Source organism: Mercenaria mercenaria, chromosome 10 (assembly GCF_021730395.1).
Source record: "Mercenaria mercenaria strain notata chromosome 10, MADL_Memer_1, whole genome shotgun sequence".
NCBI classification, from domain to species: domain Eukaryota; kingdom Metazoa; phylum Mollusca; class Bivalvia; order Venerida; family Veneridae; genus Mercenaria; species Mercenaria mercenaria.
The window spans coordinates 38,344,043-38,369,752 of record NC_069370.1 but is presented as its reverse complement, the minus strand read 5'-3'; the positions used below and the strand labels follow the sequence as shown (position 1 = coordinate 38,369,752).

At 35.1% G+C, this 25,710-nt stretch overlaps 2 protein-coding genes across 2 annotated transcripts; both read left to right on the top strand.

The window, feature by feature from the left end:
- The first annotated feature begins 487 nt into the window (after positions 1–487).
- On the top strand, positions 488–15,117 carry LOC123561864 (uncharacterized). Its single transcript, XM_053516734.1, has 8 exons — positions 488–607; positions 1,461–1,658; positions 9,295–9,410; positions 10,042–10,174; positions 10,722–10,859; positions 11,172–11,360; positions 12,334–12,444; positions 14,954–15,117. Exons 1-8 carry the CDS (start codon positions 556–558, stop codon positions 15,055–15,057), a joined length of 1,041 nt encoding a protein of 346 aa, XP_053372709.1. The 5' UTR covers positions 488–555; the 3' UTR covers positions 15,058–15,117.
- A 161-nt stretch (positions 15,118–15,278) lies between these two features.
- On the top strand, positions 15,279–18,645 carry LOC128546402 (uncharacterized). The gene is made up of 3 exons (XM_053516885.1): positions 15,279–15,429; positions 16,722–16,809; positions 17,399–18,645. Exons 1-3 carry the CDS (start codon positions 15,279–15,281, stop codon positions 18,063–18,065), a joined length of 906 nt encoding a protein of 301 aa, XP_053372860.1. The 3' UTR covers positions 18,066–18,645.
- Positions 18,646–25,710: the final 7,065 nt, after the last annotated feature.

Here is a 25,710-nt window from a genome sequence, read left to right as displayed (position 1 = left end):
ACAATTGTATTCCAGCTATGATAATTCTAACATCTTTGCCTCTATACTACGGAATACTTCAAGCAAGACAGAAACTCTTACCAGCTAACAGAACATAACTCAGACATTTTGGACAGAATGGCTAAAATGCAATTTTAGCCGTTTTTAAATGCAAAATTAATATATGATATATAATATCTAACGGGCGGTTAATATGAAATTCTTGTTATGAATAAAAGTTTTTTACCCTTTTTCAATATCATCATTTAAGCTACGGGTCATAGTTAATGAATTCGTTTTGATCGACTGACTTAAAATCACCGATGATAAAAATCAGATTTTTAATGTGTTTGTATAAGTTGGTGATGATGACAATATATTGTTTTCCCCATCCCGTAATATATTCGTCATAACCTCAGGTTATGATCAAAATATTATTCAAATGAATCTTAACTTTATTTTTGAATTTTCTTTATTTGGATCATCATGTTATGAGGTTTGTTTGGATAAAGAGAAATTAGAAAAAAAAGAGAAGAAATATAAAAATCTGATTGTATTGTTTTAAAACAGATTAGTATGCATTTCTTTGTTTTAGTGTTCTCTTTTCTCCAATTCAATCGCCTAAAAGGTAAGCTTAATTATGTTTATTTATTTGTTATTTGAAATAGTTGATTATCACCTTTTTCTCAGCTTATGTGGAACTTTATTTCATTTCTGGTAAGTTCTGTATCAGGCACGTGTCAAACGGAATTCAAGTAATTTGATAGATAAAATTATTATCTACATTATTGTTATCACTCGGACCGTTTGTTCTGAACGTTCGTTAAAATATTTAACGATCATTTACCGTTAAATTACTAAAACTTCCCATTTTTTGTACTTTCTTATACAAACCCGTTGGTCTGAAAATTTAACGAAACATAGTCTGTTAAGTAATAAAGTATCTTTAATACATGTTTTTCAGTGAATTATCGCTTGAAATATTAGAGTGAAATATTCATGGTGTTTTCACAGTGAAAAAAAATCAATATATTTTTCACTGGTAAGAAACCGTATGGGTACATTTAGTCAAACAAAAATGAAATAAAAAATAAATTTTGTTTGTTTTACATGTAAACCCGAGGTATTTTTCATTCAAGAACACCATATCTTACATTTTCACTCGTGAAAATATTGCATCTGGTGTTCACTTCTGCAAGATATTTCATTCTTACACTGAAACAAAAATATCCTCTTTGTACTACTCTAGTGAATATATTTTTTTTCCAGATGACTTTTTTTTTTATAACTTTTTCTTTAGTTTTAATGTGTTCCCCAGCTCTAAGTTAAAATATTTCACGGAAAACTTAGCAGTTTCTCCCTTACAGGGACTGTAACATGTATTACTATTTTTTGAAATGTTAAGAAATTGTATAGTCTACGTTTTCTTTCGTTTCTTTTCCGTAAAACCCTTTGACGAAAAACATTGCATGCATTTGCAGGTCAGATTATCTACGAGTTTGGCAGCGGAAATGCATCATGGGTATACGCGTCCGCAGCGTGCAAATTAGCCACGCCCAGATTCAACTTCACCGAAGGTGAGATACATGTCCGGTTTGGAGATGAACCTATCAGCATGAAAGAAGGAGAAGAGGCGTGGCTCGGATATATCTTAGATTCCGTAGTGTTGCAATCGGCGGGTAAAGAAATTATTATTATTTTTGTTTCACAGAGCGGATATGGATATACAAAAGGCGCCATATCTTTCTATATAGTAAGCCCATTCAGAGTACCTAATAAGTAATTTCCTTTTCTATCCTCTTAGCATTCTTAAACCTGACCCCACCGATCCTTCAAAGAAGAGGATGTATGTAATTTTGCTCATTTTCTGTCTATTTATCAGCCGGTCGACGGTTCATCCGTCCGTTCATCCGTCAGTAGGAAATGTTGTTTCCAGTCAGTTATTAACGCCATGGCCTGCTGTCATCTCATTTCGTGAAATGGTTGCTAGTTGACATCCGATATTGTCTTTTGGGAAGGTCAGCAGATCAAATTTCAAAGAGACGAAAAACAGTTTACTTAGTAAATCACTAAATGACAGGTAACGATTTTGGAATCGACAGGTCAAGGTCAAAGTAACATGGAGAATGAAAACGATTTCCAGCCAATAATCAAAAACACCTATTAGGTTTACTGCCTTCTTAGTGTGACTGCCGTTGATCAACAGATGACACCTTTAATTATTAAAGGTCAAGGTCGCTTTGACCTCGAGACTCATGATCCGATCGACTGATTCTACAACCTATAAACTTCTTGGAATAACCGCGGAAAGTCAGTCGACGATGCTTATTGAAAGGGAACTCAGAATGTATAATATCAAGGTTTCAGTGAGCTTGAAACTGAAAAGGGTTGTCGATCAATGTCTGAAACACCCTTGGCCCACACAGGGCGATTGCCTTTTTTCAGTATGTGAATCGTGTTATTTTGGAGGATCAGTCTAGTAGGTCAACGGTCAAAGTTGCAGTGATCTTAAGACTTAAAACAGTTTCCATTCAATAACTGAAAATTGCAAACCCATTTACCATCGACAGGCCATCATGGTGGGCAATCTATGTTTTACAAACAGTCCATGTCTTCATATCGTGTTTGATCGTCTGCTCCGAATGGGTTGTACACGCAACATCTCTGTCTCGTAGAACGAGCTTTTAGCAACTCCACATCATGACGGATCAAAACCACTCTGGACCGGTATCAAACTCATTGGTAAATTCCAGTTTAAAGGAAGCCAAATTGAATCTTGGTTTATCTTTTCAAAGTGAGGTATGACAGCAGATTTTTTGTCAACAACTAAATGAAGATTCTAGCTGTTTTCAATATAAACTTACTCCTAACTTACAGTCCCCAAGGGCACATACTTTTATGCAAGATTACAAACAAATGTCACGAGTGAATTACGAAAAAATATCAGTATGGCCCGAAAGCTTTACGATTATGCAAATGTTGCGTTGATTGCATTCCTAAGTATGTTTATCTCTAAACATATATTTTTGTTATTCATACATGTCCAGAAATGAGACCATGTTTTGAAGAGTATTGTCCCATGATTATTAAGCCAAATTGTTTAAATTTGATTGTTTCCCTTTAAACCATCTTAACGCTAGTATCGACTTTTGTTGATCTTCTTATCTTGACACTGATTTTGTTAATTAGGGGTATTGTAACGACAGGGAATGAAACTTTTTACACAAGTTTATACCTTGCCCGAGGTGTGATGTATACATAACATTGTAATTTCTTCAAATTGGCGATTTTGAATGATAATCGGGTTTTTGTTTCAAAATTGAGAGTCGGGAAGGTTATTCCCATTACTCAGCGTAACTTTTAGTTAGTCTAATAGAAGGTTAACAGATTTTAAAACCGTATTCAGTTGTATACTATACGGTAAAAAGTGGTTACATTTAAAGACGCCAACACCTAAGTTAATAAAGTTCTGCACCAGAATATTTGAATATTAAATTTGCTTATAAGGAAAGCGTATACGAGAATTTCTACATTATCCTATGAAATCAACATTTTACGTGGAAGACTTAAAAGGTGTTGAAAGGCTTTGAATTGAAGATAAACATTTCTTTCGAATTATTTCAGTGAAAATTTGTTGCTATAGATACGATAGATGTTACTGTAAGTTATACTCGAGTGACGTAACTAGCGCTCGGCGTAATTTCATGATGTAACATATACATGTACGCTCGGAAGAGTTGAAGCCGTGTGAAAATATCAAGTTGCAAAATATATGCCAAGCACTGAAACACGCCTAACAAGGGTTTCTCAGCTCTATAAATGAAACGATACAAAGTCGAAATCGGCACATTTTTATTGATCTAATGTTATCTAGTTGACATCCCTCCAAAGAGGATGTTGGTATTAAACCAGTATGAAAGTCATCAAACTGACTTCTAAGTCTAATTATTTGGAATAATATTTGCCAACACTTATGTTTAAAGTTCAAAATTCTACATCTGGACAGAAAATGTTCAAGCGGCGAGGTATAATTAATCCTTCGTAATGTATTTTTCACTAAAAAATAATACACCAGCAGCCCAGGAGAAAATCCAACCAATCACTGTGAATGCAAATGTCACGTGATAGTCATACTCGCTCTCTTCAAGTGTCACGGCATAGTAAGCAAATGCTATGAGAAGGAACACACCTGAAATTAAAATCAAAATGATATATACTTTTCTACTTAGATAAAAACGATATCCTTTAGTTCATGAGTCCGGAACCGGAAAATACGAGAATCGAACCCAGAACCAAGCCTCAGAGTTACTTTAGTGCTAGGCGTTGCCATCATCACTTCCGTTCCGTGGTCTAAAACACGCTGAGAGAAAATATTGTACGGGTAGAACGCGCTTTGTAAAATATCCGTATTTTACACCGGTATTTCCATATTTAGGCCAATTTAGTCATTTTCAACAAATACTGATTCATTACGGATGTAAAGTTATTGCGGTAACGGGATGTGATGATTGTAATAAAAGATAATTATGCAAAAATTTAACCTGCAAGACATTCATGATACTATTATGTTTTTATAAGCTGAAGTTAAATATATATAAACGCTTTAAGACAGTTTTAATGTCACCACCTACGTTGAATGACAGAGAAGTCAAGAGAATTTCTAAAAAAGCTTATTAGCTTACTACTCGATCCCTTGCTTTTGCAACATATATTGTAATCACATGCTGTTTGTTGAATAAAATATTGTTTAAACCAAAGTCTTGAGAGTATCGGGGCTCGCAGGGAGTGGGGTGGATTTGAAAATTGGTCTTTTTTATCAGTCTCCACATACGCAATTTAAAGAAGCTGTCTTCATGTGTTATGATGAAAAAATGGATTTAAAGGCCATTTAAAGTGTTTCAGATATAGAATCGGAGTTTTTGGACAGAGCTCTCTATTTTGAATCCCTTTGAACGTGGAATTAGATCGAAAATAAGAATGATTGTCTGAAAGCTAGAATGTAATGGATATATACCGATTTAAGATTAGAATAGTTTGCACGTATATATCTCTTAACGTTACCGCAAATGAACCTAAATGTGACATCTCCAAAATTATTGGCGACCAAAAGCAAAATGACAAATTATGTCACAATCTAAAGCCACGTCGAATTTTACTTTATGACAGAACACAGTGGTCACCCTACCATTAAAATCCCGAGTCGTTTGCCAGAAAGTCATAAAAATGGCCCAAACATCAAACTTTTTTCTTATGTCAAACTCAAATTATGTTAAGTGGGCAAAGTGGCAAGAAGTGTGACCACTTTAAAAAACAGTTTTAAGAGCATACCAGCAGTTTAACAATTTTATTATATCTCCCAACTTGACTTAAAAAGTCATTTTACTACCACTATATCGTATTACGTCATAATTATCTTCAAGTGGCAAGAGGCGCATGGTCATGCGCAAATAAGTTTTCCGAAACTTCAGTATTGTATGTTAACATTTTTTCTTGCGACAAACCGCTTCATGCGTCTAGAAGCGGGAAGTAATGAGTAGATGTACTCTTAAACTGATACAGGACTGTAAAACTGGTTTCCTTACCTGCTACGAAAGCAAACCCACTAGCCATGTAGCCGACGTTTTTCCTTTTCCTCATCGTGGTGACGTTTAGTAGAGCACAAATAACTGAACTTATGAGAAAACCCATGGCAGTATAGATTGTACACCTTACTACCTTAAGATTTCTTTTCTTCTCATCAGTAACTTAAATAGATAATAGAGAAACCATCAAATGTCTTAGATAGAAGGAAAAAACATGTAGGGTGGCTAACTTATTTTGTTGAAGTGCTATTTAATGGGTTGGTGACCAACTTTTAACAGGAAGTACGGTATGGTTAAAATGTACTAAAATAAACAAGTTTAAATGAAGCTACCAAAATGGCATCCAGTATTGCTGCTGTTGAACAAGCAGGGCTATGTTTCACGAAACGAAATCTACTTAATTTAGAACTAAGGTGAAATATGTTGCACTGCTTCACGAAAATCCTTTAGAATTCATTTGAGCCGCGCCATGAGAAAACCAACATAGTGCGTTTGCAACCAGCATTGATCCAGACCAGCCTGCGCATCCGCGCAGTCTGGTCAGGATCCATGCTGTTCGGTAACGGTTTCTCTAATTGCAATACTGTGTAGGCTTTGAAAGCGACCAGCATGGATCCAGACCAGGATCCATGCTGGTCGCAAAGCCACTATGATGGTTTTCTCATGGTGCGGCTCATTTAAATGATAGGCTTTTTTTCCAGGGGACTCAATGATCTTAGTGTGTAGATTAATAATAATTGTATATACACCGGGTGCTAGGAGGTCTGAGACATGAGACATGCAAAACAGTTTTGTGGGCATTTTACGGGATAACTTAGTCAACAATAATACCAAAAAATGAACACACTAGGGTGGTTAACAAAATACAAAACATTAATTTACCCGGGTTTTGTTTAGTTTTCAAAGTTATATAAAGATCTGGACTTACAATGTCTATGTGGAGCTATGCAGTGTAGTCGAAGCAAAGAAAGCAATACTGATATCAAAACATGCAATTGAGGACACACATATTGACAATTTAAGCTAAAGCCTCCGAAAACATATGTTGCATAAATCCATTCTTAGAAGGGGACTTCAGGATGCAACTGTTTTCTTATAAATTTGTCATAGGCTTGAATATTTGCCTTTCATTGCAAGAAATATTACCGAACTCGTTCTTTTTGATTACCTCCCTTTAAGATTCTAACTGTGTAAGTTCATGTGCTTTTCTAACCATATAGCATTTAACAAGGAAAATATATATTTGTCACCAAAAAATGCCATCTAAGGCTCCTGGGCCTGATTCAACAATGATGAATAATATTTCGGTATTGCTAAAATACAAATTCTTGCATACAACTATAATTATATTAATGGTAACAACAACGAAAAATTGACACGGCGTCACTTACCAAAGTCATCTAATGTCCTGCATGTCTCCGAGGCATCCGTTGTTTCAACACAAACTTCGAACAAGCCAGTTTTTATTTTCGTGTTTGAGTTTTCATATACCTGCCAAAGGTTTATCAGCAAAGCGCACGTGCTAAAAATCGTAGTAACGACACACAGTAAAAGTCCAACAAAGCTCAAAATATTGTTCATTTTAATAATAATAAATAATAATATTGTAATACAGAAAGTCTGCGGTAATTAAAAATAAAATGATTGCACAGATATTGATAAAATCTGAAAAGAAACACGTAACTATAGTATTGTTATTTACAGTTATCTATAGTTTACGAAAACTTGTTAGACACAAGTCCGTTTATTTTTGTACCTTAACAATATTCTAAAGGAAACAAAAAGATAACATTAGATAAATGAATGAATGAATGATTGAGAATATATTGTTGGATAAATATAGAAAACTAAAAACAGGTCAATTTCAAACTCTTTAAAAATAAGTACCATTTCATCGAGATTCACATGTGTCGTAAAAGCAGTCGAAAATAGTACAATAGAAATTTGCTTCCGTACATAATTGATAGGCAAATACAAAACAATTATGCCATCATTTAATAAATAAGCCGTTTGCTGAATCAATCAAAGTTTTATTTACTTACTGGAGAACAAATATCGACGCTATCTCCGAAAGATTTTAGTTGTATTTTTATTAAATGTATCACAGTGCTTCAGATTTTCACGGGTGGGCTCATTTCATTTTGAATAACTGTCCGACGAATAGTAATAATATGAAACAACACGGGTAATAATGTCCTTTATTTAAATAAATTGACATCTTGTACTGCAAGTAAAAGAAGAAGTGTAAACCCGGTGTGTTACGGAAGAGCATTAGTGCCAGGTGCGTTTCATTTATTAACTCGAAAGTTCGAGATACTAAGTCGAACTTTCGAGTTAAGTAACTCGAAATTTCGAGTTAATAACACGAAATTTCGACTTCGTATCTTGCACTTTTATCCGCAAAATTTGAACGTCTGTCCGTCTGTCAAAGGCCAGAAATGTAATGGACGACTTTTGACTCTTCGAAGTAGAATCATCTATCTACACATCAATATATTGTACCCAACATGTAGGGACTTGAATATATACTACCATACATCAATGTATGACCTACCCCATAGCCTCTAGAGCTACTCCAGATTTAAAACTGTATCCTGGATATAATAGGGTTATTATAACAGTAGCTTGATCTGGGATGCAGTATTCGGCTCGAGTGGATTTTGCTAGATCGGATCTCACGAGGCGCGCAATCGCCCCCCAGTGTGATCGACCTGGCAAAATCCACGAGAGCCGAATACAAAGTCCCAAGATCTAGCCCCACAGTTATTTGACCCTTTTATTTAATACCCTTACTATTTTTATTCTTGTTTTGTTCTTGGAACGAAATCCCAATGTTTTATCGATATTAAATGAACTTACTGAAGTTTTTATGTGCGCTAGTTATAAGAAATGTGGGCGGGTCAAAGCATATTATGAACATAGTCCGGCAGCTCAATACGGAAGGTACAATACGGAATTTTAAAAGGTTATCAATCGGAACTTTTTGTCTGTACTGTTCATATTTAATTGTGAAATACAAGCCGATTTTTTTACAGAATTTATATAGGTAATTAATAAATACCTCACCTTTACCTCGTATAACATGTTTCAGGTCGGTTGGGCGCTCAACTGAGTCTATTTTTTAACAGGGGTAGCCAGTGGGTCCCCCAACGCCCACCCGGGAAATAGGCGAAATTAAAAGGAAAACACCTATTTCTCTTTTCAAAAATATGCCCTTGTTCAAACCTAATTATTTAACAAATAACCCGCCAGCAAAAAAATGCGACTCTTCCCCCGTGAAATTTGGAGTGAAAACCCCATCAGTTTTTAAGTTTTTTGTCTTAGAATGGTTTGCCTCCGATATGACGTCGAAAAAAGGGGTAAATTATGTATCATTGCAGACAGAATTTTAGGAAAAACTTGTAAATATTTTTTTTGCCCTGACTTAGTTTTATATAAAAACGTGCTTAAACAACTTGCTGAGTACGTTCTTTTTGCGCTCTGCTGATATGGAGTAACAGCATCGAAATACTTAAAATAATACTGAATACTGAGGTTCCAGTCCATTGGAAATATCGTGAAAATTTCATAACAGTCCATTGAAAAATAGTGAGTGACGCATTTTACCTTAACGGCACATTTTTCGTTACGTCTCAATTTCATTACATGACATATAATATATGTCAAAACTATGTACAGATTTCCTAATATAAGATGATGGAGTTGAGTACAAACTGAACGTGGTTCGTTTCAGGATGCATGCCATATGATGTAAAGAAAGAGCCAAGACTTGCGACATTCTATGACACAGGTGCTGACCCTGGTGTTTGCTTTTCGGCATGTCGTGGAAAAGGATACATTGGTTTAATGGTATGATGCTTGCTAAATGCTGAAAACATATAACAAAAATTTAACAGAAATCATAAAAACTGGTTATTTAGATGCGATATCAATTACAATGTAATGCGACTTATTCATAGGAAGGTCTGTGTACTGAATGTTGGGACTATTTCGTAAATTTTATTTTAGAATGCAAGTAGTTATTATTTATTCTTCTATTTACGAGTGGTAGCCACTCAGATAGTTCATTTGCATTCGCATTCCTGCAAGAAATAAAAAATGAAAGATGTCATCAGAACTTAATATAATTAAGGCTTGGAAGAAACAAGACCTGTCGAAGGACAGAAACGCTTGACTTTTCAAAAGCTTTGTTATTAAAAGTTAGAATGGTAAAAACATTGTACAAGTACCAATTTAGTCACAATTATGAATCGTAAAACAATCCACTTTTATGATGCTTAGTGGGATAACAGATTACAACAAAATTGCTTAAGTGGAAAAAGGGGCATATCTTTGTGAAAAAGCAAAACAAGGTTATGGGCCCTGTGCTTTGCATGTCATGTCATCACAACGAGTGAGCATACTGGTAATGCATTCATATCTTTATGGTGAAGAGTCAAAGTTCTGTAAAATTTGGTTAGTTGTTTGTATTTTTTTTCAGAACACAAACTGTTTCTGTTTCCAAACATTGCCGACTGAGGACACATTTAGGACGACATGTCAACAGACATGCTCAAGGTTAGGTGACGAGGCGGCATGTGGAGGAACGAACGTGATATCTCTATACAAACAAGGTATACTGTCATTTTACATCTATACACGTAAGTCACATTGTCACTTTGCATCTATACTCATGCATATATTATAATCATTTTGATACTGTCCTTCAGCGATACTTAAAATACCACATTAAAGATATCTTTTGCAAGCACAGTCATGAACTTTGAATTTGACAATCTAATGTGGATTCAATGAAATACTGGACTCGCGAGTAACTTAGATTTTCATTGCCTGATAGTTAAGCAAGGCCCTGTTTAGACAAGCGATGAACTGAGGAAACTCATGGCTCGAATGCTTAAATCTTTGTTATTTTTTGTCAATTTTCCACATTGTGAAATTTCCAGGAAATTACATCAAGGCCATAAAATTGACATTATTCAGGTAGATCTATTAAGCTGTTTCAAAGATTCAGAAAGGCCCTATTTTAAGCCACGGAGATATTGAGAATGAGGTAGATTCTATATATTTAATTATTTATATCTGGATCTTGTAAAATAAAGTTGCAATTCACGAAAACGTTGTTACGGATCAGGTGGATCAGACAGTAATTTTATATTTCAGCTGATGGAATGTCGGCATCAGATGTTGTAGACTTTCCTATCCCAATGCATAGAGGAAGCTGCGTCATGTACGACAGAAATTCAAAAGTATTTCACTCAGCAAAATGCACGATGTCCTATAGAATTGGTTGCCAAAGTAGTAAGTCTTTCGTAAAATTCAAAGTTTGTGTTTGAGCGAAATAAGTTTTGTATTCGGCTATGTTTAAGGTATAGAGTAGGTATGGGCAATTTTCAATGGTAAAGTTGCAATTAAGAGAACTTTGGTGTCACCTTTTTGGCACGATTCCATACAATGTATATTTTTTTTTAAAAATTACTCAACTCCAGATTAACGCCAAACTGTCATAATTTCTATTAAGTACGACCAAATTTAATTATGTATGTACATCACAGTTTTACGACGTTACTAACGCACTAAAGACGTTATCAATATATCCATTATTTACCATAGTGCACGGAGATTCGTTTGATATTGGGTCAAGAACTGTGACATGGCTGGAAATGACCCGGTTCTGCTTTAGTGTAAAGCACTTCCCTTATGCATACAAGGGCGCCTTAGAAGATGAAGATAGTGACGCAAACTTTTTCCAAGTGTGGACCGGGATGGTAAAAGCCAGAATGATTAGCAAGAATCTTGAAGGTACGTCAACTGCTCAAAAGATAACTAGCAAAAATTGTCGGGGTATGTCAAAATCTCGAAATGTTAGCAAGAATTGCCAAGGTATATAATCAATTACTCGAAAGATTTGCAACAATTTTCAAGGTATGTAAAAATGTTCGGAAGTTGAGCAAGACTATGATCGTCAAGGTATGTAGAAACCCCGGATCAAGAAACGTAAAGGTATATCAAATGCCGGAAATATTAGCAAGAATCGCCAAAGGTATGTAAAATGCTCGAAAGATTAGCACGAATCACTAAGGTGTGTCAAAATCTCGGAAGATCAGCAATCGCCCAGGTATGTCCAAAGCTTGAACAGTTGGAGTTTGATTGATTTACAATAGTCATAAAGTATCTCAAAAGCTACACTATTGTTCCATGTGCGAAAGTAGAAGAAAATTGCAAATTAAGGTCAATTAACCAGTATGAAAATAATGTAAGCCAAAGCATACACCTATGTTACTCTCCACACCCGACTGATGCAGTGAAACGTTCAAGAAGTCAAACGTCGGTATCCGACGATTGTAAAATGCATAACGTTACAAAGAAGAAAATGCTACAAACTTTACAAATACATTTTATAGAAGTCTTCACAATTTTAGATTTCCAGTAAAAAAAAAGCTTGCAAAGTTTATAAATAACTTACCATATGATGACATTACATGCACGATCCGTATGATTTTGATGTGATAGAGAATATAGAAGCCTTTGAAGATTTTAGTCAATGAAATATTATAAGGGGGAACCTAACGATTTTCAGTTGTCACCTACACATATGTAAACTGAAATTCTGTTTTGTCAGGCTCTTTTGTTTCAAATGAAACATCAGAAACATTAAATTCAAATTTATACTATTTATTAGACAAAAAAAATGAATTTGATACAGTATATTAGGCAGAAAATGAAATTCACACTGTGTATCACTACAGATCAGTTAATTTATACCCCTCTTCAGGAGCCAGTAATCCGCAGATTGTCGGGTACATTAGGGTGGAAAATGGGAAATACAAACTGCATTTTTCAACTCGTGCACGTACAGATGTTAAAAGGTTCATTTGTCAAGAAGGTGAGTCGGCATTTAAAGATTTCCATTCTTAGTATTTCTCGAAAGACTAATATCAACAAATTGTGTTTCACAGATGTACCAGTCGGTTTGAACGTACTAATTATTGATTGATTGTAGTGTTTCTGTAAAGTATGAATGAGTGCCGCGAATCCCCTAAAGGCTAAAAGCGTTCAAAATCTGTGATGATATGGAAATGTAAATAGGTACATTAAATCTAAAGTTCAAATATCAAAGTTCTGTAAATTGAAATGCGAACATGCAGTGAAACGAACGGTGACTATAGTGCAGAAACATATCGTTCAACAAAGAAAATGACATACACATTACAATTCTCCAAGAATTACAAAGAAGAAGAATCAAATGAATCACAGATGCAATAACACTTCATTTTTTTACATAACGCATGACGCCTCGGTCGATATTCATATATCTGGAGAAAATTTTTGTGGGCAGCGAAGCGTGACCACAGATTTACCATACCACAAATTTACGGTCAGAATTCTTATCCGAAACCGAAGAACAAGTAGTTCCATGCCCTCCATAAATTTTACGTGATTCAAGTCTGTTTAACTTTCAGAAAGCTTCTGAGATTCAACTTTATCAAAAAAATGCACTGCTAAAGTACAAATTTGTCGTAATCTATATTTTGTAACAAAAACAACGCGTATGAAAATGAGCATGCTTGCTTTGATCACATGACCAAAACAATTCTTCATCACGTGACCAAAATAAACTGTAAATAACGTACAAAAATACTATAGAACTTCAGCACCATCCGCGTAGATCTATAATCGGTATTAAAACGAAGTTGCGTCTTTTGTAAACGTTTTAAATTAAAACTCAGTTCCTGCTAGAAAAGTTTATCGAAATTTTATTGTAGGGAAACGCATGTTTTTTCGTGTTATAACATCTGCAGAATCCCGAGGGATTGGTTGGTACCCGAGCCCATTAGGGCGAGGGTACCAACGTATCCTGAGGGATTCTGCAAATGTTATAACACGAAATGAACATGCGCTAACGCTATTCTAGCATAAAATGCGTAAAAACTGATAAATGGATACAATGTCTCTCAACGTCATTAATTTTCCACGAAATGCGCGGGAATGTCTGATTTGTTTTTTATGTTGACGTCATTTCGTTTTGAATTATCCGTTTTGGGGCTGAATGACGTTTACGCTTTGCCACGGAACGCGCATATATAAAAGATGTTATAACAGCACGCGAGCGCGAGAATCTCTCTGTTAACACACGTTTTCTCTCCTGTTAAAACACCCCCGAAAAGTGACAACAATAGCAGTTTTATGCTAGAATATTATAACAACACCAAAATCTAACTAGCATGGCGTGCGTTCTATTTCGGATAAAATTGCACCCGTGTATCCGTTGAACTTTGTAGCATAGAAATGGGTTTATAGAATGATATATTGCATGAAATCAACAGAAGAGGTGTTATCCTATTTATTTTTCATAGAGAAAGATACGACACTTACATAATACGACTTTTTTGCCAGAAAACTAGATTATGCTTTGGTCTAAGATCACATTTTATACGGAGGTCATTTAAGACTGGTTAATGACCCATGATTATTGATTTAAGATCAATACGTTAAATGTCCAGTAGGCAGTGACCAAATAGTTCCTTGTCAGTTAATTCATGCAAGTGTTCTACAAGCTCTTGTTATAACTAGAATCTCCAAACAACACATAATTATCAATTAGTCCATGACCTTTGCTATTATTCCCTTGTTCCAGTAAAAGCAGGGCGTTTCCCATTGATTTGTTGAAAAAAAAAATGCTTATAATTCAAAAAAGATTTTGAGCAAAATTAACCAGACCCCACAAAATTTTCAATAAGCACATTAGCTTTGCTCCTATATTATTTTATCCCCTTTGACAGAGTAAAAGCAGAGTTTTACCCCTTGATTTGGTAAAAGAAAGGTTGAAAATGCTTATTAATCAAAAGTAGTTTAACTAGAATCACCGAACTTAAGCTAACTGTTCATGCCCATTACCAGAAGCTGTCAACCGCTGCCCACATCAGTCCTCTCAGTGCTTTGATTTATATCACTCTCTCAGAAATGCAGTAACAGTATAATATATGCACTGGTTACCACGAATGGTCTTGTAATGCATGTTTACCTGCTTTTGTAGACTACATTCCAATAAAGACCTTTTTATATTTCGTAGGAGTATCCTGTAAAGAAATTTTTGAGACTATAACAAATAATCATTCAGTAGATTATGTTTCGTTCTTTTATTATAGGTATGTAAATACGCCTTAAAAATAATAACACAAATTGTGTGTATATCATGTCCATGTTTATTTATGTTGTCAAAGGAAGCAATGTAATTATAATTACAAATAAAGAAAATGATAAATACACACAGAATTTACACACAAAACTATGTGTCAGGTTGCCACAACTGAGTTACAGATAATTTTTTCGAAAATCTGTCTGTGCAATTGTAACAGATTTTAACTGTTCTTCATTCGAATGTTCACTTCCAGGTTCAACAACAACAGTTTCCGCCCAACCAGACGTCCACACAGTTACTGGTAAGAGCCATTGTAGTTTTTATAACAACAACCTAACCATTGCAGCAACGATATAAATATTTCTGTAATAAAGAAAAAAATACTGAAAGTTTCGTTATATAAGAGAAGCACTGCTTTCGAAATCAGCACCAAGGAACTATATCTTTGTGACTTTTTTAATTTTTCTGTATGTAAAAATGTAATATTCTTAACTGGTGTAAACCGGATTTGACTTTATTCTTCTATTTAGAATTTAAAGGTTTCTAATTAGAATTAGGGTGTTTGAGTTCTCCGTAGGATGAGGGATTGGATAGGCGTTGAGGAATTACTAAATTACAACAGACTATTTGAACAAAAATATCATAAACAATTTACAGTTAACCCAGATGTGACAGTCACTGCTGAACCAGAGCCGGAGCCAGTAGCTGAAGGAGGCCCTGGCAATTTACGTAAATATTCAAATGTTACACGTTACTTTGTCAGTCACATTTGCATTTCACCGCTATCATTATTATTTTAGGATAGTCCCAACATCATTTATTTCTTCAAAACGAACTTGTATGACCATTGTAACGTCTGCTCATATCAATTTCATTATAAATATTATCATTTTCCGCATTTTGATTATTAATCATACTAAAGAATTGGATAAGAATAGAAATTCTATTATCTTCCCTTGTTTATTAAGATCAATGCTTTACATAGTTGTCTCCCTTCCACCGTCTAACTCAATCCCGATCAATATCGGATATTTTAGCGAGTGGTGCAGACCGATATGCTTCGGCTATCTCCGCTTATCACATCTACGGGAGGTGCCGATCATAAATATCAGGATGATAGATACTGTTTAACATTATATATAACAGTCGTCATAGCCTTGTTCTCTCCTACATCGCCATAGCCATCGTGTCAACATACCATCTCCTACGATTTGCAATATCGATTTCCCAAGCTCCACAATCTTTCTCTCTATTATATTCATCATCAGTAACGTTATTTAAATCTATGATATCAATTTCGTCAATTTCTTTTCCCAGCTCGTTTTTATCAGCATCCAAATTTCATTTGTTACTGTTACAACAGTTTTCGCCATAACCGTCGTTAATGGCGGCATTGACATTATTGTGGTGGTCGTAAATATTGTCATCGCCATCATCAGAATAACATAGAAGTCTTTGCTTTGTCACCCCACTTCACCTCAACACACACCGTCCCCGTTGTCGTTAAATGTTAATCTCCCTTTTAAGGCCACTAATTTAAGCGTTTAAGGATCGTGATCTTTAATGATTTCTGTTACTTTTTCTACATGTAGCTGCAGATTATTATATTTTAACAATTGTCTGTTAAATAATATTTTTAATTAAGAGGTGCACTTGCATTTTCTAGCTCACTCTTAAGCCTCCTTCAATTCGCACTTATGATATATTTCAGTGCCGCTGTACATCATTATTCCTATAGCTGTTATTGTGATAGCCATATATGATATATTTCAGTACCGCTGTACATCATTATTCCTATAGCTGTTATTGTGATAGCCATATATGATATATTTCAGTACCGCTGTACATCATTATTCCTATAGCTGTTATTGTGATAGCCATATATGATATATTTCAGTACCGCTGTACATCATTATTCCTATAGCTGTTATTGTGATAGCCATATATGATATATTTCAGTGCCGCTGTACATCATTATTCCTATAGCCGTTATTGTGATAGCCATATATGATATATTTCAGTGCCGCTGTACATCATTATTCCTATAGCCGTTATTGTGATAGCCATTGTATTAGTTCTGCTTATCATCAGAATGAGAAGGAAGAAAAGGTAAAGTTTATTAAAAAATATCTAAGGTAGCTCTGCACGGTTTTTCTATACTAGAAAATGTAATTTCCCGTACCTTCCCATTGTGAAAACTTAATAACGATACAAGATTTTTCAAATCAGCCCAACAAAAACCCAGCTCACATACCGCATCTTTATTATGGATTATACCTTCTTAATTAATACATCATGAGATGCTTAAGAAACATCGGGGTCAAATCAATTTCTACATGATTATGATAGCAAAAACAAAACTTGATTCAAACGTGTAGAACTGCCTTTAAGGGTTAGATCAAAAGATCAATTATTTCGAAACAGATCTGGACGTCGGTCATAAATCATCAAGATAATTTAATGGACACAGTACCTTAAATGTTCATATTCAGAAAAAAGCATGGCAAAAGCTAAGTAATTGATTTCTCAGTCCATATCAAATTTACCAATTGTCTGCGATACCTAACCATTAGAATCTATGGAACTCCTTTGAAAAGAAAAAAAAATCATATTATTGCTTTAACTCAGAATGTAAATAGCATCTCTTTCCGTTTGATACCAATAAGTGACTTCTTTATTTTGATTACAACTATTTCAGGAACAGAGAGCTGAAATCAAAGTGGTCAATGAAAACATCACAAGGCAAAATGAACAAAAAGAGAAAGAATTCATTGACGGAAGGATCTCATCTGTGTCATGAGAATGTTGGAATGTACGATATTACGGCAGAAGATAATAACCCAGCCAATAAGAAAGATCGTCCAACTACGAAACAGAAGCCATTTAAGAGAAATGCAAATCCAAATTTTTCTAACAATCTGAATGCTACGGTATCCCTAGATAATGTTTTAGCTGATATCGACACATTCGCCAATGACACTTTTAAAACTGATAACAAAAAGTCTTCAGCGTTTGACAGTGATTCAACGAAGCAGCTTATGGACAAAGACGGAGAAACGTCTACAAAGAAAGTTGTAGATGACGGCAAACCTGCGCCTCAAGCAGATGTCACGGCTCATGATGCCGATAAGGCGGACAACGAGTATGCTAGAATAAATAAAGTCCGTAAAGTGTCAGCACCTAAGATAGACAGCGATGGACAAATGTATGACAAACTTGGTGACGAAAAGAAAGACAAAAACGTTAATGGTCTAGACCCAAACTATGACAGGGTGAAACTTGACGGTGAATCGTACAATACAACTTCGAAACCGATGACCGTTCCTGACAGAGATAAATTGTATGATGGATTGTCTCGGTTCTAATTATGAACAGAAATCATTTTGTTTCTATGAAAGATGATATTATTTACACTGTACTATACCTGAGATTTGAAACTGGCTTTGAAGTAGCCACTTGGATATGAAAATACATGGTGATGTTTGAAGTAGAACCGAAGACATTCATGCATCCTTTAAAATGCCCAATTTATGTTTTATCCAGATGTAACTGTATCCTTGTGTTTACATAATTTGTTTTCTCTTTCTTTCGTACTAATTCAACTGATCAAATATTGCTTACTTTTAAATTGATCAATCCAATCAAAATCGTCAGATAACGACGGCTATTGGAATGTTAAAAGTATTAATTTCGCATCATAAAGTATGCTTTCAATATGCCATTTTCGATAAAATGCCCAAATTTTTATGACAACGTGATGTATGTAAACAATCGGAGCCAACCCAGCCCTCGGGGAAGAAGTCTTGACTATTGAATCATTGTATAGTATCAACAGTCCAGATGCGTTCCCTTCAATGTAGCTATATTCCGCTCCAATTTTCATGAATCGCCTGGACCTAGTAATGGACCTTTCAAACGGCCACAGCTCTCTACTGGCTACGTTTGTGTACATGTGCCATGTCGCCACATGAGATATGTGCATTTCGAACATTGCCCGTAGTAGCGTGAATTGTGACATCAAAATGCTTGATCATTCAGATCAGACTTTCATAGGAATATATTTTAAAAAGTTCGACTGATATGTTTTTCATTAGCTCACCTGAGCACGAAGTGCTCATAGGTGAGCTTTTGTGATCGCCCTGTGTCCGTCGTCCGTCCGTCGTCGTCGTCAACAATTTGACTTTTAACACTCTAGAGGTCACAATTTTGGCCCAATCTTAATAAAACTTGGTCAGAATGTTACTCTCAATAAAATCTTGGACGAGTTTGATATTGGGTCATCTGGGGTCAAAAACTAGGTCACCAGGTCAAATCAAAGGAAAAGCTTGTTAACATTCTAGAGGTCACAATTTTGGCCCAATCTTAATGAAACTTGGTCAGAATGTTACCCTTAATAAAATCTTGGACGAGTTTGATATTTGGTCATCTGGGATCAAAATCTAGGTCACTAGTTCAAATCAAAGGAAAAGCTTGTTAACACTCTAGAGGTCACAATTTGGGCCAAATCTTAATGAAACTTGGTCAGAATGTTACCCTCAATAAAATTTTGGACGAATTTGATATTGGGTCATCCGGGGTCAAAAACTAGGTCACCAGGTCAAATCGATGGAAAAGCTTGTTAACACTGTATAGGCCACATTTAAGACTGTATCTTCATGAAACATGGTCAGATTGTTAATCTTGATGATTTCAAGGTCCAGTTTGAATCTGGGTTATGTAGGGTCAAAAACTAGGTCACCAGGTCAAATCAAAGGAAAAGCTAGTTAACACTCTAGAGGCCACATTTATGACCGTATCTTCATGAAACTTCGCCAGAGTGTTAATCTTGATGATCTTAAGGTCCAATTTGAATCTTGGTCATGTAGGATCAAAAACTAGGTCACCAGGTCAAATCAAAGGAAAAGCTAGTTAACACTCCAGAGGCCACATTTATGACCATATCTTAATGAAACTTGGTCAGAATGTTAATCTTGATGATTTTTAGGTCAGATTAAAATCCGGGTCAGGTGGGTTGAAAATCTGGGTCACTAGGTCAAATAAAAGGAAAAGCTTGTTAACACTCTAGAGGCCACATTTATAATGTATCTTCATGAAACTTAGTCAGAACGTTAATCTTGATGATCTTAAGGTCAATTTCGAATCTGGGTCATGTGGTGTCAAAAACTAGGTCACCGGGCCAAAACAAAGGAAAAGCTAGTTAACACTTTAGAGGCCACATTTATGACCATATCTTAATGAAACTTGGTCAGAATGTTAATCTTTATGATCTTTAGGTCAATAGGTCAGGTGAACGATACAGGGCCTTCATGGCCCTCTTGTATAGTACACACCATTGAACAAAAGAGCTTTCCATTTTCAGTACAACTATGAGAGATTTAACCAATCTAAATAATGAGGAAGAAAGAGAAAGCAAAACTGTAAATGAAATATCCAATGAAAGATATAAAACAACATTTTGTTTGTATATAACGCTGTACATTTTTTTCGATGTTAAATGTAATTGAAGTTGTGTAAATGAGTGCAATATTCTATGAGGTGTGGTATTTGAAGATTTGCTTTTTTGTTTATACTAATTATTTCTAATAAGGTACAATATTAGCCAAAACCTGCCATCCGTATTAAGGTACATTCTATAGACAAAATATCGACATTTTCCAGTTAGTTAGCAAACTATCCAGACATTTTGTGATATTTCCACTTGTATTAAGCAGTCATCTATGTTTAACAGCAACATTATGTCATCACTTTCGCCGGTTGTTTTGGCTGTACTTAAAATCTATGATTTCATGAATAAGTTGCATATGAAATCTAAGAATGCGATCTATTGTTAATGCTTTATAACGGAAAATTAATCTTTGAACGCGAATGATAAGTAAACTTTTATTGAATGTTGTAAAACACTTTCTGAAAATATATATTTATCAAACATGGAAACTCGTGCATTTATTATTCACGTCTACCGTCTGCGTTTCAAAGCGTTCGTTTACGTACTGCAAAGTAATGATGTTTTCAGGTGACATTATACGCACACCAAATCTTCCAAATAAGCCTCTTCTCGACGAGCTTTTCCCATATTATGTAATTTGCCTGAGTTTATTTGGGAATACTGTTTTATGATAGATCGTGTATAGTGTACATATACTTAGAAAGAGTGTGCGCTAGTCATGCTAAAAGCGTTTTGTATTATGACTGAATGTGCCGTGCCGATAACCGCTTCGTATATGCAAACAATAGTTTTAAATTAGCATATAGCAAACTTATTAATCCTTTTGAAAATTCCGTTTATGTTTGCATTAATCATCACACATTGTTCATACTGACTGGTTACGAAAAATGTTTATTATGCTCTAATTGTATAGCAATGGATGGCGTCCCTTAAGCACGACTAAAACTACAGTGACAGGACGTGTCAGTATAGGTTTCCACTTAACGCACGACATTAGGTGGGCTCGATTCCTATAGCACCGGGCTATCCCGATCACATGATCGAGCATTTGGTACCCCGAAATGAGCCGTGATGTTTCGATCAGGCTATTCGGCATGCCCCGCATGTGTACAATGTTGATGCGCGCGCCACAAGCCCGACTGAAACGAGTACAAACAGGGCGAAATTGATATACCGGGCGACACAGTCGAGCCCACATACAGTCATTTAAATAATTAAATGAGTTGCTAAATCTACCTCAATGTTACTGTGCACGAGGGCCAGTAAACGGTTATCGTGCCTGCTTCAATATCTTGGCACGGAGTACAGGATCCTGAGCTGTGCAACTTTTTTACTGTTTATACATTATAGAGTAAGATATATATCCTTTCGGCTACCATAGCAGACAAATACGTACCATAAAAACGGGGGTCGCTATTACCGCTATCATACACCGACTGACTACCGCAGACGCCTAAAACGTACCATCAAAACGAGGGTCCAGATTACCGACATCGTACAGCGTAGGACTACCGGAATTTTTTAATTTTTTTTGGTATCTTGGGGGAATTGGAATGCTTTTTATTTATTGCAGAATTTGATCTGAAGTGTAAACTTTCATTTATGTTATTAACAAAACGGTATAAAATCAGTTAAACTAATAAGTTAAATCATTCATAAGACATACTAAATAATATTACGCAACAAATTACAGGTCTCCATAAAATTTAAAAACAAAACCAAACGTCTCGTGCGCAATAATGTTCTAAAATCATTGTTATCGCAATTTGTTGATAAGAAAATCCTTTTTAGACAATTAAGGGATCATTACTCTCCAAAAATACCCATTAGTTTTGATGGTTGCTCGTCGCGGTAATTACTAAACTCAGTTTTTAAAACTTAATTAATTACTCATTTCTACGCTACGGTATTTAAAGCTATTTTACTACGTCTGCATTATGCGGCTCCGGTATTCTAGAAGTCTGAAAACCATGGGTCTGCCACTGATGCGTTTTGCAGACTTTTCACCAGTTACTTTCACACTGGCACTACGGTAGTTCTGAACTTTTTTCCATGAAATACAAAATTTCACTGTGGTAATCAGAAATAGTGTACATTTATACACTACGGCAGTAATATTTTAAATTGTTATTGCACATGGAACATACATATATACACGGTGGTAATTCTCTACAGAACGCTTCATCGTTTTTACGCCGCAACGGTAATACATATGCACGTATCGCTTCTTCCATTTGCATACTAGACGTGTGTAAATTTATCCACTATTGAAGTATTGTACTTTTCAAATTTAAAACTCAAACTTTAGGTAAGAATGCATTTAAATTATCCAAAAGTACATTGGTAATTTTGACTTTGAGCTCCATGCATTGTGCATTATAATGCATGGATACTCTGGAATGCTATATAAATGGTACAGTATTCAGTATTTCACATGTGCCTTTGTATACTCATTATATTAATTTATAGTCCGGGTGCGTAATGTAGGAGATACATTCGTGCACTTGTAATCTCTGTATCCTCTCACTCACGGAGGGTCGCAGGTTCGAGCTGTGCTACCGACTAGGATTTTTATGTGAGAAAGTAGGCAGTTGCTTACGGACTTTGGCGTCTAGTACTTGTCTTTCCCAGGAACGATGGTTAGTTGAACTGGCTGACTGATATAACTGGAATAATGTTGAAAATGGCCGTAAATTCAAACAAAAACAGACTCTAAAATGATCTGTTTCCAAAACCGTACATGAATGTGCTTTCAGTGAAATGAGATCTTATAATTCTTCATTATATGATTAAACAATTGATACCCTAATTGTGACTTTAAAGAAAAGTATCAACGGAATACAGCTCGCAACTGGGATACGCTCTAATTTAGATATAATGCAATTAATAAATTCAGTTATTTTAAAATCTGTTTGGAAGTCAATATAGCATAACAAACTAAGAGAAAGACACTTTTAGCTACTATTATAAGTTTTACCGCGAAGTGTCATTCGACATTTTTGAGTTTTGTTTTGGCACTTGCATCGTACCACAAAACAGATTATGAATATGAATAAATTTAAATGAACCTAAATAACGTATAGTTGACGCGTTTACATGGTCCGATCCGCTGACATAACTGGTAGGTGACTAAAAGTAAAATACAACAAAAACATTTTTATAACAGAAAATAATAAAATAAAACAATAAAATTAACAACTGAATGAAAACACTACAGTACAGGCAATCTCCTATGAACGGGTATGAGTAAGAAGAATGATATATCAAATGCTACACAACCTGAACAACGTATTTTGGACTAAAGTTCATGATAGGCAGTCTACCTATAGTCCGATCCGGATAAACGGGTAGGAGACTAAAAGTAAAACATTAAAAGCAAACAAAAACATTTGACAGAAAAAAAAAATATTTAAACGAAAGCAAGTTGTAAAAGCTATAACAGATGAGGATCATTCATTACTTACAAATCATCGCAAAGGGTAACATAGAGCATATGTAATGTTACACAAAGTTCACTAAGAGTCATGAAATGTTTCCTGTTTTTTGTTGAATTTGTACTGTAGTCCGTTTAAACTGAGTAAGAATGAAACAATTTTGTCAACAACTTACGACAATAACCGTTAATCTATATATACATGTATTTTTTGAATAGCCGTCTAAAGGCAAGGGGGTGGGGGTAAGGTAATTAGCATTGTTAATGACGCATAGAAAGATAAAATGTCCAAAATTCACTGTGATAAACATGTCATCGGTAGAACTGTTTAATAAGTTAGTTATGTGTCTATATTTAATATGCCCGGTTGTATGATTATTATTTCTATACCATATTACAATGTATCAAAATTCACAAGAAGCCAAACTTTATGAAACATGTTTTTCTTGAATTTCAAAACTCTAATCACCTTTTCCCTTGAGACAGCTCATATTAGAAAAGTATATTACATGTGAAAATTAATTATCAAAAGATGAATCAATCAAACTTTCTCATTCGTACTAAAAACATAACGTACATATACACGACACATAGTAAAAATGTGTACATATATGTAATGTTGTCACTAATTTTAGACACTGTCTGTTTCTTTCTCCAGTTTGTGCTTAATGTCCGCTAGTCAGACAGTCATTTCTTCTTCGTCGATTTCCAAGATAATTTTGTTGGCATTTTACGGGGTGTTTCTATTTTAATATGTACCGTACCTTCCTGGGTGAGTTTTTGCAACCGTTATGTAGCTAAATTGAAGGAAGGGATTTCTTATTAAAATGTAGTAATAATGAGCAATACTAAAACGTATCAAATTATAACATTTAGTGATTTGCAATGGTTATATATACTAAAATCGATTTTCTGGAGTGTCCAATTTTGCTCTTCTTGCCATAAGTTTTACGGACGTTTTCGGATTGGAGGTCTGTATGGACTTGTCCTTTAGTTAGCCAATCCCAGTTCTGGACGCATGATACGAAAGAAAGCATTCCCTGAAAGTATTATTTAAAAGATCACGGGGATTAACCCTGAAAATATATATATATAAAATATTTTTATGTAAGCAAGACATTTTGATTTTCAACTACAATTATTGCACAACTTCTCTGGAACTGGCTTTTGTACTTAAGGGCTGGATTTCTCGAAACATTTTATCCTGTACTAAGAAGATTAACCTGTTAAGAGCAGTCGAATATATAATGCAATAACAGACTTTTCCTCTTCTGACATGCTTAAATATTTCGAGAAATTTGGCCCAGAGCGATAATTTGAGTACATTTTTGGATTTGAGCGACTTGTTGACTCAGACCCAATTTATATACATGGAGTAAAAGAAAGTAAGTTCACGTAACATAGCAATGACTCAATAATACCATGAAATCTTTAAAACTACTCATTAGATCAATATAACTTTTTAATAAGAAGAGTATTGTTATACCTGTGTAAATTGTCTTTACACTGCTTACAACCAAATGATGACGTTCGTGTTCGGAGACCACCGGCGGTCTTTAGTTTCTTCATACTGCAAAACTGACAAGCATTTGTCCGCCCTGACATTGAGATAATTTTATGTGAGTCTGCAAACTCTGGGTCAATGGTATCAACTACCTGCGTTTGTTTGGGTTTCCTAATTCCTGAACGGTTACCTTCCATACTCTAGCTACCATGTTTCCATCTTTAATTTGACGTGTCATATGCTGTCCTTTGTTCATTGTACTAACCGAAACCAGGAATTATAATGTATTACATGTATTACATTATTCCTGCCGAAACATCCTTCTGTCGGACTAATTTCTGTGGTTTCAAATCATATGGCAAGAATTTTCGCCCTTATTAAAAGACCCACAAAGATGGGTTGAGCTGGCAAGGAACGCCTGTGCCAGAGGGATGTGTCTAGAAACACTATACGGTTCAACCAGATGTTCAACAACCTTCATCGTTAGTTCTACTTATTTGTTTTCCTCTAATATAAACTTTAAACTTCTAAAGATACATACTGTTAACTAAATGTTTATCTATTTATCTTTTTATACTGCATCACTCCTCTTTACGAGTATTACGTGCAGCTGCGCGCCTGTACAAG